This window comes from Camelus dromedarius, chromosome 16 (assembly GCF_036321535.1).
Source record: "Camelus dromedarius isolate mCamDro1 chromosome 16, mCamDro1.pat, whole genome shotgun sequence".
Lineage (NCBI taxonomy): Eukaryota > Metazoa > Chordata > Mammalia > Artiodactyla > Camelidae > Camelus > Camelus dromedarius.
In genome coordinates, this window is record NC_087451.1 from 36,798,200 (window position 1) to 36,810,824 (window position 12,625).

At 36.5% G+C, this 12,625-nt stretch overlaps 1 protein-coding gene and 1 pseudogene across 3 annotated transcripts in view; both read left to right on the forward strand.

Moving 5' to 3' along the window:
• The window catches only part of LOC105085698 (ATP-binding cassette sub-family A member 6), a 63,441-nt gene that overhangs the window by 1,916 nt on the left and 48,900 nt on the right, over positions 1-12,625 (forward strand). The window contains exons 1-2 of one of the 3 annotated variants that reach the window (XM_031468954.2): positions 9,862-10,305; positions 11,727-11,827. In XM_031468954.2, coding sequence (XP_031324814.1) covers positions 11,732-11,827 — 96 coding nt within the window. In that variant the 5' untranslated portion in view covers positions 9,862-10,305; positions 11,727-11,731. The other 2 variants (XM_031468953.2, XM_064495614.1) reach the window with 2 other exon arrangements.
• Positions 1,077-3,758, forward strand: LOC105085720 (spindle and kinetochore-associated protein 1-like; annotated as a pseudogene).

Genomic DNA, 12,625 nt, shown 5'->3' on the forward strand with positions numbered 1-12,625 from the left:
GTGTAAAGCCAGCTTCTACAAAAAAACTACCCAGGCTGGGACAGAGGACTTGATGTACAGTGCCCGCCATCTGGAGAAGCTGTTCCAGACAAGAGATGGAAAAAAAACTCTGAGCTATGCTTATGTGACAGCGCCACAAGAATTTATACTATCCATGTGGTCCAGGAAACCCACCTGACAAAGCCAGCCTGTACCATCAAATAGACAACAGATAACAAGCGGTGAGGACGTGGAGAACGGGAACACCTGTGCACTGCTGATGGGAATGTAACCTGGTGTAGCCACTAGGGAAACAGTACGGAGATTCCTCAAAAAGTTAGAACAATCATACGATCCCCACCAGTGGGTGTATTCCGAAGGAATTGAAAACAGGCTATTGGAAAGATACCTGCCCTCCCATGTTCATTGCAGCATTATTCACAGTAGCCAAGGTGTGGAAACCACTTCTAAGTGTCCTTTGGCAGATGAATGGATAAAGATCACAGTTGTGCACATGTGCATGCACATACACGCACACACACGAATATTATTCAACCACAAGAAAGCAGGGAATTCTGCCATTTGTTACAGTATAAATGGAACATAAGGATATACTAAGTAAAGTAAGTCAGAGAAAGACAACTGTATGAGCTCACTTATTATATAGAATCTAAAAAATTCAAACTCATAGAAACAGAGCAGTGGTTTCCAGGGGCAAAGGGTGTGGTGGGAGAAATGGGGAGATACTGGTCCAAGGGTATAAGCTTTCAGTTATAAGATGAATAGTTCTGGGGATCTAATGTTCAGCACAATGATTATAATGTTGTTAACATTATCGTATTATATACCTGAAAGTTGCTAAGAGTAAATTCTGAATGTTCTCAGCACAGAAAAGAAATGGTAATTATGTGATGTGATGGAGGTGTTAGCTAACTGATCATTTTGCAATATAGAAATGTGTCAAATCAACACTTCGCATGCCTTAAACTTATACAATGTTGTATGTCAAATACATCTCAATAATGCTGGGAGGAAAAAAGCCTAACAATGACCTATGGAACATCTAGGAGGAACAGCAGGTCAAGCAAACAGCATCTATGCAAGCTGTGGCTTGTCCAGAAGTGGCAGGAGAAGCCACTGACACAGAAGCCACCCTGAAAGGAGAGCCAGAGGCAGCAGGAGCTGGTGGGTTGGCTGGAGGCAGAGCTCTTAGGTAGTTACTGACTTCCACATGTTTGCAACATGCAGCGTTTGAAGCAGAGCAGTGCAAAATGCTCATGGGATGAATATAGAAGCGAGTGCCCTGGGACATCTGGCAGGATGGCTCCGGATTACATTTTTAAAATACCAATAGTTACAAATAAAATGAATGGGCATTTATTACCCAGAAATTCTCATTGTCTCATTCCTTTCGATTTTTTTAATTTGCTGTAAAATATATGTATAACATAAAATTGGTTTGAAATAAACCGGACACAAGTATTGTAGGAATAGGAACACTTAATTAAATGTCTAGAATAGGCAAGTTCATGGAAGTGGAAAGAATGTTAGAGGTCAAAAGGGGCTAGTGGAGGGCTGAATGAGCAGTTATTGCTTAATAGTTACAGATTTCCTGTTTTGGATAATGAAACAGTTTTGGAGCTAGATAGTGATAATGGTTGCACAATACTGGGAATGTAATTAATGTCACTGAATTGTACACTTAAAATGATTAATTACAATGGCAATGTTAATCCACTTTTTAAAAATATATAATTTAAAATAATTATGACATTACACAAGACTGCTGTAAAAAGTCACATAGTGTATATCAGTCTAAAATTTGAAAATGTTTTTGCTTAGCTAATACATTTTTCTGTCATATACACAGGATAATAGCATATCTACTGTTAGGTAATTGTTTTATTTAACAACATACTATGAACATCACATCTTCCCAGTTGATTATGTATTTGTGTCATTGTTTGTAATGTCTGTTGTGTTATTTCAGTGTTTGGATGTACCAAAAATTTTTAGTTGAAAATTGATTGAAAGATATATAGGTTCTTTCTAAACTTTCCTGTTATAAACAGTGGTGCAACTAAGAATGTTGCATGCAGATCTTTGGCGATCCTCTGTTTAATCACTTGGAGTATATTCCGAGAAAGCCTGGCTCAAAGGTTCTGTGTGTGCGTACGCTTTCAACACAAGAATCTCCTAGGAGTTTCATCTGTACAGTGCAACCAGTTCCCTGACTTCACATGAAAGTCAGCTCCTCTAAAGCAGAGATCTCCCAAGAAAGGACGGAATTAGAAGCTGCAGGCAATTATGCCGAGTCAAGTGCCCATTTATATAATACCCTTACTCTGTCTACTAAAGTGAAAAAAAAAACCCCAAACCAAAAAAGATAGCAGAAATACACATCTATACTGGAACTCAGAAAGGCCCTAGACTCTTATTATAACCCTCAAATAACTTTGTTAGCACCCCAAACAATTGTTTGCTAAACTAAAGGAAAATGCCAGGAGTCAGCAAATAATCACCTTGCCGATGCATGAACAACGTGGTCAGTGGAAAGTGAAGCAGAATTTGAAAACCCCTATTCTGTTCTCCCTCCTCAGTGGGGAGAGTCCTGACAGCATGATCAAACTAGGGGAAAGCCTGTTCTATCACCAAAGAGATGCGAGTGGTGGAAGAGATGGGAAGATGAGGAAGAAAATGTTCAGCTAAATGTTCATTCTGCCCAGGACCACTGTGTTATACTTTTCCTTCCTCAGAGCCAACTTGAGGGTCATACGGAGTAAAAAAAATTTTAGGAAGGACTTTGGTTACTCAGCTAAAGCCATCCCCAGGATGAGGTTACAATTTAAGTGAAAAGGGCCTTTGTTTTGAGGAATCTTATGTTTACTCATTTTAAGAGAGAAAGGCAGGGGAAGGCAAAGAGAAGGGTTAGCTTACCAACCCCCCAAAAAAGGGAAGAAAAGAAAAATGAAAAGGAAAAAGTTTTTTTTTTTTTTTAAAGTAGCATTAGCCTTTGCTCCCAGACTTTATGAGAGGCATAGAGAACAGACTCCTTAGATCTGGAACAATTATGCTCTCATATTAATGACAAGATTGATAGTATTTTTTTTTTAAAGTCTGTTAGTAAGAAACTGTGGCCAAGAACTTACCTTGAAGACTGTATGAAATAAAATAGGAAATGAGATTGTTTTAGCAAATGAACTGCTAAATAAATTGGAATTGGAAGTTCAGTATTAAAAATTAACAGTTTACTCAAGGAACACTGACTCTGGAAGACAATTATAAAGATACGGAACATCTCAGGGAAAACAGTCCTCCCTTTTGCCTCAAGTAAGAGTAACCTAAACGTTCATTAAGGGAAGAGAAACTTGACCCAGATGAAGTAAAACTGAGGAATCTGCAGTGTCACAAAGAAGTTCCCCAAAGAACAAAGGAATATTGTGCTAAAGAAAAGCCACATGTCACTTCTAACAAGTTCAGCGGTATTCCTGCATATATGAAATCTTGCTTAACCTGTTGTCAAATTAATGATGCTGTTAAAGAAATCAACAAGGCAGTAGTTGGTAAACAGAAGAGCCCGTATTAACTAAAAAAGTCTATGAGTTCTGTGGCCAGAAATCTCTTATCATGTATTTATTGATAAAGAAATAAAGGATACCAAAGGTCATTATTTTATAGTGGAAGCTGATGTAAAGGTGTTCACAGCTTTGAAGATTAACAAGAGGGCTCATGTGATACTGAATTTTTTATGACACTGACAGAGGCTATCAGAGATCTGAGCGGGAACACTTACCAATTATGTTACAACCTAAGGCGGTCGTGAACTTTTGAACTGATCATCAGGTTTAGAGACTGTTCCTATAATTTCCTTATGTGTGTGTATTTTTTTAGCTTTTTCTTTTTGTCTTATTTCTTATAAAATACACCATTTTGATGAAGCAGATATATTTTAAAATTTACTTCATTTGATCAAATATTGAGCCACCTACCCTATGAGCATCTGTGCATAATGCAACTAAAAAATGTTTATGTCTACTTTTTTGTGTTTAGTGGACAGCACTGCAGACTTAATAAGATGAGTACCAACATAGTACTGGAAGGAAGGGATCAAGAAGATAAGGAGAAGGATACCCAGGCCCTTTGGAATTAAAGGTCATTAGAGCTTAACTTCTATCAGTGGTGTTTCAGTCTTCAGGCCAACTTCTTGAAGTTGGATCTGGAGGCAGCTTATCCATCTGATTATTCTGTTTTTCCTAATGTCATTAGGGAAGAGCTTGCCTGAAAGGCATTCAGTATAAGCCAGACTGCAAACTTCAACCTGAACTGAAGTTGTAATGAAAGTCCTGAGACAGAAATGATAACGTGCGAGCAGGTTGATAGTAGCCACGTGAAATGAGTAGCTGGATTGTTAGAACTTGGCTATGTTTGTCTTCTGGGCCTGGGGAGACTGGTCTGCTTATGCTGCATCATCTGCTTGGCAGGTTTATCCCTGTAGCAGAGAAAAAAGTGTCTCACCAGGCCCTGTGGCCTGGTTAACACCATCACTGTGATAACCACACAGTACATTATGGACACTGCGTACAAGGGGAAAAAAAGTAACATTGACCTGATCAGTTGTCAAGAGCATCTGCAACAACTAACCATCATGCTGGGCAATCTAGATCTCTGTAATACGGGCCATTCATGGGAAAAATCACTGGTCTGTTGAGGAGAAATTGAACCTTAGTAGACCAACCAGCAAAGTTCTCTAAAGAAAGTAACACAATTAATTACAGAAACAGGGACGATCTTAAACAGAGTATTTAGATTTCTTAGTCGCCTTTGAAAGTGCTTGCTGAACTCACAACTATGTCCCCTTTTCCGGGGACAGCTTTGTCTCCACTTGGCAGGCTCACGGGATGGGCCTGTAGCAGCTGCATCTGCCTCATGTGACTCCAAACTAAGGATACAACAGATTGGAGCGGGAGTGGTGCCAAATCCAGACAGGATCTTTTGAACTCTGTCCCAGAGGTGTGAGTGAATACCAACATACTGGCAGCTGGGGTAGCTCTGCAGAGAGATCTACAGACTCTTGGTGCTGAAATTTTGTCCTAGGGTAGTGCTGGTATAATCCTGATATTGGATCCTAGTCACTCTGGCCACAAATGGAGGTCTGTACATGTCCTTTGTAAAGCAGATGGGCAAAATACAGAGGCTGTAAGAGAAAAACATGCAAAAGGAGAAGAAATAGATGGCTAAAATTCCTGCTGCAGCTAAAATTCCAGAAAACTTGTGCTTAGCTCTAATAAGCTGCCAAACTGCTAAGTTCCAGTTGACTTGAAAGTTTCTTTATTTAGACAATGAGTCATGACCACATACTTTGTTTTACTTCAGTAAAACTTAGATATAATCGCAGATAGCCAACCCATCCAAAGTTCACCATCTTTCTGAACACAGGGAGAACACTCTACCATGTACTTGAAAGCATTACGTAGGATCTGGTGGACGAAATCAAGTTGGCCAGAAAGAAGAGGCATCAACTATCTCCACTTAGCAGTCCTCAGCCCATCAGGGGAGAGGCTTATTTCAGCCAGTAGCCACTTCCGCATATACACCATCAGTACTCGACCCTCTTAAGCTTCATCATAATTGCCTGACAATATGCCAATCTTGGTTAAACCTGTATGAGGGAGATGAATGTTGATAAAAGATACACATGAACAAAATCACTGGTCTCACTTTAAACGAATGACCATTGCCTTCAAGTGGCACCATAGTTCTGCCTGCCAACTCCACTCCATCCCCCTCTTCACTCTTTCACTGAATTGGATAACTAATTAAATGACTTAGTCCTATATATTGCTTCTGAGACTCTAACATCTCTTACCCCTTCTTTCGCTCTCAGCAGAAGACCTTTCTTTCCACTTGACTGTAAAAATGGAAGCGTTTAAAAGAGAATGTCTTCACAAGTTTTCACCACCTCAGCAACCAGCCAGGTTTCATTGTACCCATACACTCTGGCTTTCTCCTTGTTAGTGTGAATAAATAGCATTCCTCTCCGTGAGGCCAGCATCCGCACTATGTGCCTGATCCCGTCATCAGCTCCTCCCCCCTTGGTTAAGAACATATTTTGTCAAATGCTCACCCCCACAAGGGCTCATAAGTGCTGCTGCTTAAGTGAAGTGGGAGAGTCATAGAATAGTAATTCAGATAACTTTGGGCCCCCACAAGAAACAGAGGAAAACAATGGCATAGTACACATGTAAAAACCCTACCATTATCACTCCTATGCCACATCTGTGTTTTTAACTAGCAATTAAAGCTCCATAAAATCATAGAAATCTCTTAAGTTTCCATCATCAGAGACTGAAGAAATGTGTGGGTTGATGGGAAGTTCTGCTTCCTCTTCCACAAAATTATTTACAGTCAATGAATACTTAGTTTTGGCAACTTATTTGCCAAACTCTTCTGGCACTCGGCCCTGTCTGAGTTCAATTTCCTTTTTTAAAACTACTGTTTTATTTATTTATTTTTTTACTGAAGTACATCCTTTAGTGTTCTTTTGGCCTGGCTGTGTAAGATAATTCTTTCTGGAGTTATCTCTATTTCATGCACATTTAGCTGGGTATAGAATTTTCTCTCAGCTCTTCGAGGGTATTATATCATGGTTTTCTGACATCTTTTGCCTGTTGATCCTGGATTGACCATCTAGCTTTTCTATTTTATTGTTTTTTTTTTTTTTAATATTTCCCTTTCTTCTCTCTCTTTCTTTCCCATCTCTTGGTAGGTCACTGTGAAACAGTCGTTGGAACTAAAATAGTTTGTTTTTAACTCTGCACAGGACATACTGATTTTTCTAATCCAAGGAGTTATGTCTTTAATTCTTCAAAAATCTCCTGCATTTTGAATATTCCTCTTACTTATTTCTTTTCTTTTCCTGATTATAATGTACCTATTAGGCATGTGCTGGACACCCTTATTCTGTCTTTCATGTCTTTAGTCTCCCTTCATTATTTTTCCAACATGTTCTATCTTTGCACTAATTTCTGTATGATTTCTTCAGAGGTGTTTCTGGTTTACTGATTTTCTTTTCAGCTGTGTCTAATCTGCTATAAAACCTATCCATTAAGTTTTTAATCTTAACTGTTATTAATCTCTTTAAATGTCTATAAATTCAATTGGGTTATTTTCTTTTTAGTCTTCCTTTTCACCATCTATTTTAACTAACATATTCTTTAACATTTTAGTTACATATTTTACAGTTTCTGTCATAATTTTTATTATCGTCAATTCTTGAGATTGCTAATCTCATTTTTTGGTCTACTACTTCTCCTTCATGATAGACTTTTAATTATGAGCTTAGCTTCCAGAAGGTATGTTTATTTTTAAACTGTGTTGCCTTGAACCCTGAATTCTGGACATATTGCTACAGAATTGTTTATATCTTCTCCACGAGGCTCCGGGATAATAATAGTAGGAAGAAGAGGAGGAGAAGGGGTATTAGCAACAACAAGGAACATTTTTTGAGCTTTTATAATTTTCCAGACATTGTTTTTTTCATTCATTTGTTCTGTTTTTTAGATTCCACGTGTAAGTGATACCATGTAATATTTGTCTTTCTCTGTCTGACTTATTTCCCTAAGCATAATATCCTCCAGGTCAATCCATGTTGTTGAAAATGGCAAAATTTCATTCTTTTTATGGCTGAGTAGTATTCCATTGTGTGTTATACACAAACACACACACACACACACACACACACCCCACATCTTTATGCAATCACCTGTTGTTGGACACTTAGGTTGCTTCCATATCTATTGTAAATCATGCTGTTGTGACCATTTGATTGCATGTATCTTTTTGAATTCGTGTTTCATTTTCTTCAGTTATATAGCCAGGAGTGGAATTTCTGGATCAGGCATTGATCTATAAACTTTACTTATTTTAATGAATCTGATACCCCCAATAACTATACATGTAATATTAACAGTATAACAGTGTACTATAATACATACATACACACACACAGACACACTTGTTATCTCCATTTTTACTGATTAAAAAACTGAGGGGTGGGGAGGTTAAATAGATTATGCAAGGTCACAAAGCTATAGCAGAGCCAGAATTAGAACCTCAATTTGGTTCCAGAGTGCATAATGCTAAGTGCTATGACATTTCTTAGACACATTGCTGTGGGGGGAGAATAGATTCAGATTCCTCTCCTGTGTTCTGTACCTGCCTTGTGCTATGTATAGTTGGGATTTTCATTTTCTATGGAGAATTTTTTTTTCAAGCCAGAGATTGGGCAAAGACTATGTATTTTTAATTTTCCTTTAGGTAGTAGGTAAAGTTTTTCTAGTCTCTATTTCCAGCACTGAATAGTACTGTGGCACTTCTGGATTCATGCAGAGATATGAAGTTTGGCTTTATACCTTGCGAGGGATCAAATCCAGGTCACGGGTATTGAAACACCTCTTTGAACTGCTGTATTTCTAACATAGCATTCACAATTTTGACTTTAATTTCCATTTTTATTTTTAACACCTGGGGATGTGCTTTCATTTCTCTTTATTTCTTCTATTGATTCTTTTTTTTTTCCTGGTGTACAGCATAATGTTTCAGTCATACATATACATACATATATTCATTTTCATAATTTTTTCATTATAGATTACTATAAGGTATTGAATATAGTTTCCTGTACTGTACAGTATAAACTTGTTGTTTACCTATTGTATATACAGTAGTTAATATTTGCAAAACTTGAACTCCCAATTTATCCCTTCCCATCTCTTTTCCTATCAGTAACCATAAGTTTGTTTTCTACATCTGTGAGTCTGTTTCTGTTTTGTAACTAAGTTCATTTGTGTGATTCTTTATTGTTTTCATCTTCCTCTTTAAGTTCGGTTTTGCCCCTAAACATCTGTGTTAGATATATTTTACCCACTGTTCTGATGTGCTTCTAGCTGGAGGTTGGCCATTTACTCACCACATTAGGTCATATTTGTGGGGAAATCCTCATGTTTCCTCATGTTTAAATAAGAAAAATGACCAAATCAGAATTAAGTAAGGAAGAGGAACACAAAGAAGATGCAAGGAATAGCAGTAAGAAGTAGAACTAGTAAGATATGTTTAATCTAATTATTGATATTGTAGTTGTGACTCTTAATGCAATTGTAGGAAAGGCAGAGTGAAAATTATTCCTAAAATACAGTATACAGGGTCTAAAACAACTGTGAGAATAAAATTAATAAAAACCTGAATCGTATTTCAGGTGATTTAAAAGAAACTTAGAACTTTTGTTTAGACCATTGACCTTTCATTAATACAAAATTTTAACAATGTTTATGACCTTCCACCCTGCTCCATGAGACACTTAGGACATCTTTATTACTTTTTCTTTTTTTTCCAATTTTAATGTAAAGACACGTCCTATTTCACTGTTGACTGTTTTAAAAAACAGAACTAATTACCAAAGAGAGAACTGTATATACAAAATATCATGGTGTTAAAGTTTTTTCTCTTTAATTATACTCTTTTCTTCAGAACATGTCTCAGCTTTATGATTATTAACATGTGTGGATTGGGAGCCATGTCAAATATTTGAGATTTCCCAATTCATGGACTTTGGTTTCTTGTTTAGCGATTTACTTTGGCAGGTCACGAAAAATTCGTAACTCTTTACAGAGATAGACGATGTAGTGGGAATTGAATACATTTCAGTTTTTTCCCCAGTGTTCCCATATAAAAATTGACTTGAATCTTTTTCAACGTTTTTTTAGTCCTTATAATTCGCTTACTTTTATTTTGTTCAAATGCCTTATGAAATCCTACATCCACAATGCAAGGAGCAGGAGAAAGGAATTTTTTTCATAATTCTTTACTTGTCCAATTTAGGTGTTTCTCCGAGGCAGACTATTGATTACTTAGCTTTTGTTAGGCCAAAAAAGTTCAGCTCCAGCACATTCTAGAGTGTGTGTAAGTTACTCAGATATCTCAATGGCAGTTGTGTTTAGGCATTAGTAGTGGAAAAAAATACATAGTTAAAGATTTCTCGTGCAAATTTAACTGCTTTGTTTGGTTAGTTACTCATTTACTGCCCTTTCCCCATCTTGGTCTCATCATGTCTGAAGGGCTAGTTCCATTTTCCTTGTTTACTATTTCCCCTCTTATCCCTGGAGTTGAAAGGCCAAGTGAACAAACACAGGGTTTGTTTTATTCCCAATCAGCCACGGACCAGTCATTTTCCTGCAGAATAATTGGCTCAGGGAAGAAAAGACAGAAAACAAAACAAGTTCATCATGTGCAGCTTGGTCTGGCTACACCCCTTCTCAGAAACTAGCCTGGGTAAGAACTGTTGAGAGTAAGCGTTCTTTTAAGGAATAAATTAGGAAGTGGCAATAAAGAAATTTTAATTTGTTGCCTTATACAAAAGAACTGTGCTTTGACAGTGTTTCCAGAGTGCTTTTTTCCCCTCATTTTCCTAACAGTAAGTAAAGCTCTGTTTTGTTGTGCTATGCCAAATATGTGGGTGGACACTGCTAAGATCTATCTATTTTTCAGATGTTTCCAAATACTTCTGTGTTTTGTATTGAAGACCTAATGACAAAATGTTTCTGCTTTTTCCCAACCAATTTTTATTGTGTAGATACAACAACAAAATATAGGAAAATAGTAAAATTTGCTTCTGTACTAGCTGAGGGAGAATTGTCTGAAGATTTTGATATTCAAATCTTAAAGAATTTAATTTTGCGATGATAAAAACGGAAAAAATTGTCTGTTTATTTGCAAACATTTGGGCAAAATTACTTTCCCATGTGATTTCTCTTTCTTTCTTTCTTTCTTTCTTTCTTTCTTTCTTTCTTTCTTTCTTTCTATTTGCAGTTTGTTTCCTCAGTTATTCAGGGACTTCTGAATTCAGAAAACTCATATAAATTGTTTCATTCTTTCTGTGTATTAGAATCAAGTTTCAAGTCGTTTAAGTCTGGATTGTTATCCTATGTCCTAACTTTTTTGATAAAAGTTGTTCAATTCAATCTGGAAGGTACATACCAAAAGAAAATACTTCATTGAGATTGCTTCTAATGGACATAATTAATTACTTAGATAAAATTAAGTGATCAGAATTTTTATGTTAATTTGATTTGCTCTGGGATTTCTATTTAAGTGTAAAGAACAAAAATTATTATTAACTATATGAGATATAATTCAATTACTCTATTTATGTAGTTGAATTCCTCTTATAAAATGTCAAAAATGAGAAATATATTACAGGTTCTGTAATTATATCTTTCCCATTGAAAAACTCTTATTGTAAAACTGTGATAATAGTTCACTCTACTTCCCCAGCATTACTTATCTCCCAGATAGCTCACAGTGAGTATATCTGATGTAAAATTTTACAATCATGATTAGTAAAATAATATTTTAAATCCATTTTTTGAAGTTCTCTTTGTATTTCTTTTTCAAAATTGAAGTATAGTCATTTTATAATGTTCATGTACAGTCAGCTTATGGTGTACAGCATATTACCATCATACACATACATACGTATATTTATTTTCATATTTTTTTCATTAGAGGTTACTACAAGGTATTGAATATAGTTCCCTGTGCTCTACAGTATAAACTTGTTGTTTATCTATTGTATATAGTAGTTAGTATCTGTAAATCTTGAACTCCCAATCTTTCCTCAAAATATGATCAGGGTTTTTCTTATTGCTAGCTTATGCTCCCACATGTTTACTTTGTCTTTGTTTAACTAACAGGCTAAATGCATATGAAACAGAAGAGTGTGTATCAACAAACTCAAGCACTTTTGTGCAAGAATTTTCTTAAGAAATGGAGGATGAAAAGAGAGAGCTCATTGGTATGTTCAAAAGTTTGCCTCTTTCCATAGTTAGCAGTATGTTTTTATTTCATTGCCTAATGATTCTCTTATTTTATATTTTAAGTAGAAGACTGCATTTATTGATTTTAAATGTCTCTAGCTATGCTTGTTGAATTAAGAGACTCACGGCAATCTTTGAAAAAATAATGTAGAATTGCAAAGACAAAGTAGTACTCATATTTCTGTAAAAAGGAGAGTAACTGAAAATTTAATTATATGGTATGTTATAGCAACTATTAAAGCTACTATCATGGGCAGTGGAGTCAAGAACTATTAAAAATAGTGTCTGGCAGAAATAGAGGAATTTTAATTTGGGAAATTTATTATCAAGGCCATACATTTTCTGCACAGAGATTATTTCCAAGAATAATGACTAAGCAACACCACTGATTGTCAGCTTGCATTAAAGCCACTAGTCTCAATGGCTTAACATAGAACAGCCATTTATTTTTCATTCTTCACTGTCTAAGTAAGGTTGACAGTAAAAGTGACGTGGATTGGGTAGGTGGAGGAATCTTCTCCATATAGTCATTGAGGGACCCAGGCTCATCTAGAGACTATGCCATCTAACTAGACTTTGGGGACAATCTTTGGATCCTCTGCATCCAGTCAGATCAGGAAGTAGAAAGACTGAGATAGAGAGAATATGGAAGGTTTCGCAGGGTTCCATTAGCCAGGCCTGGAAATGGTGCATATCATTTCTCCCCACATCCCGTTAGCCAGAACACAAGCATTTGGTCCCAGTTAATTTCCGGAGGCTCAGAATGTAGTCTAGCA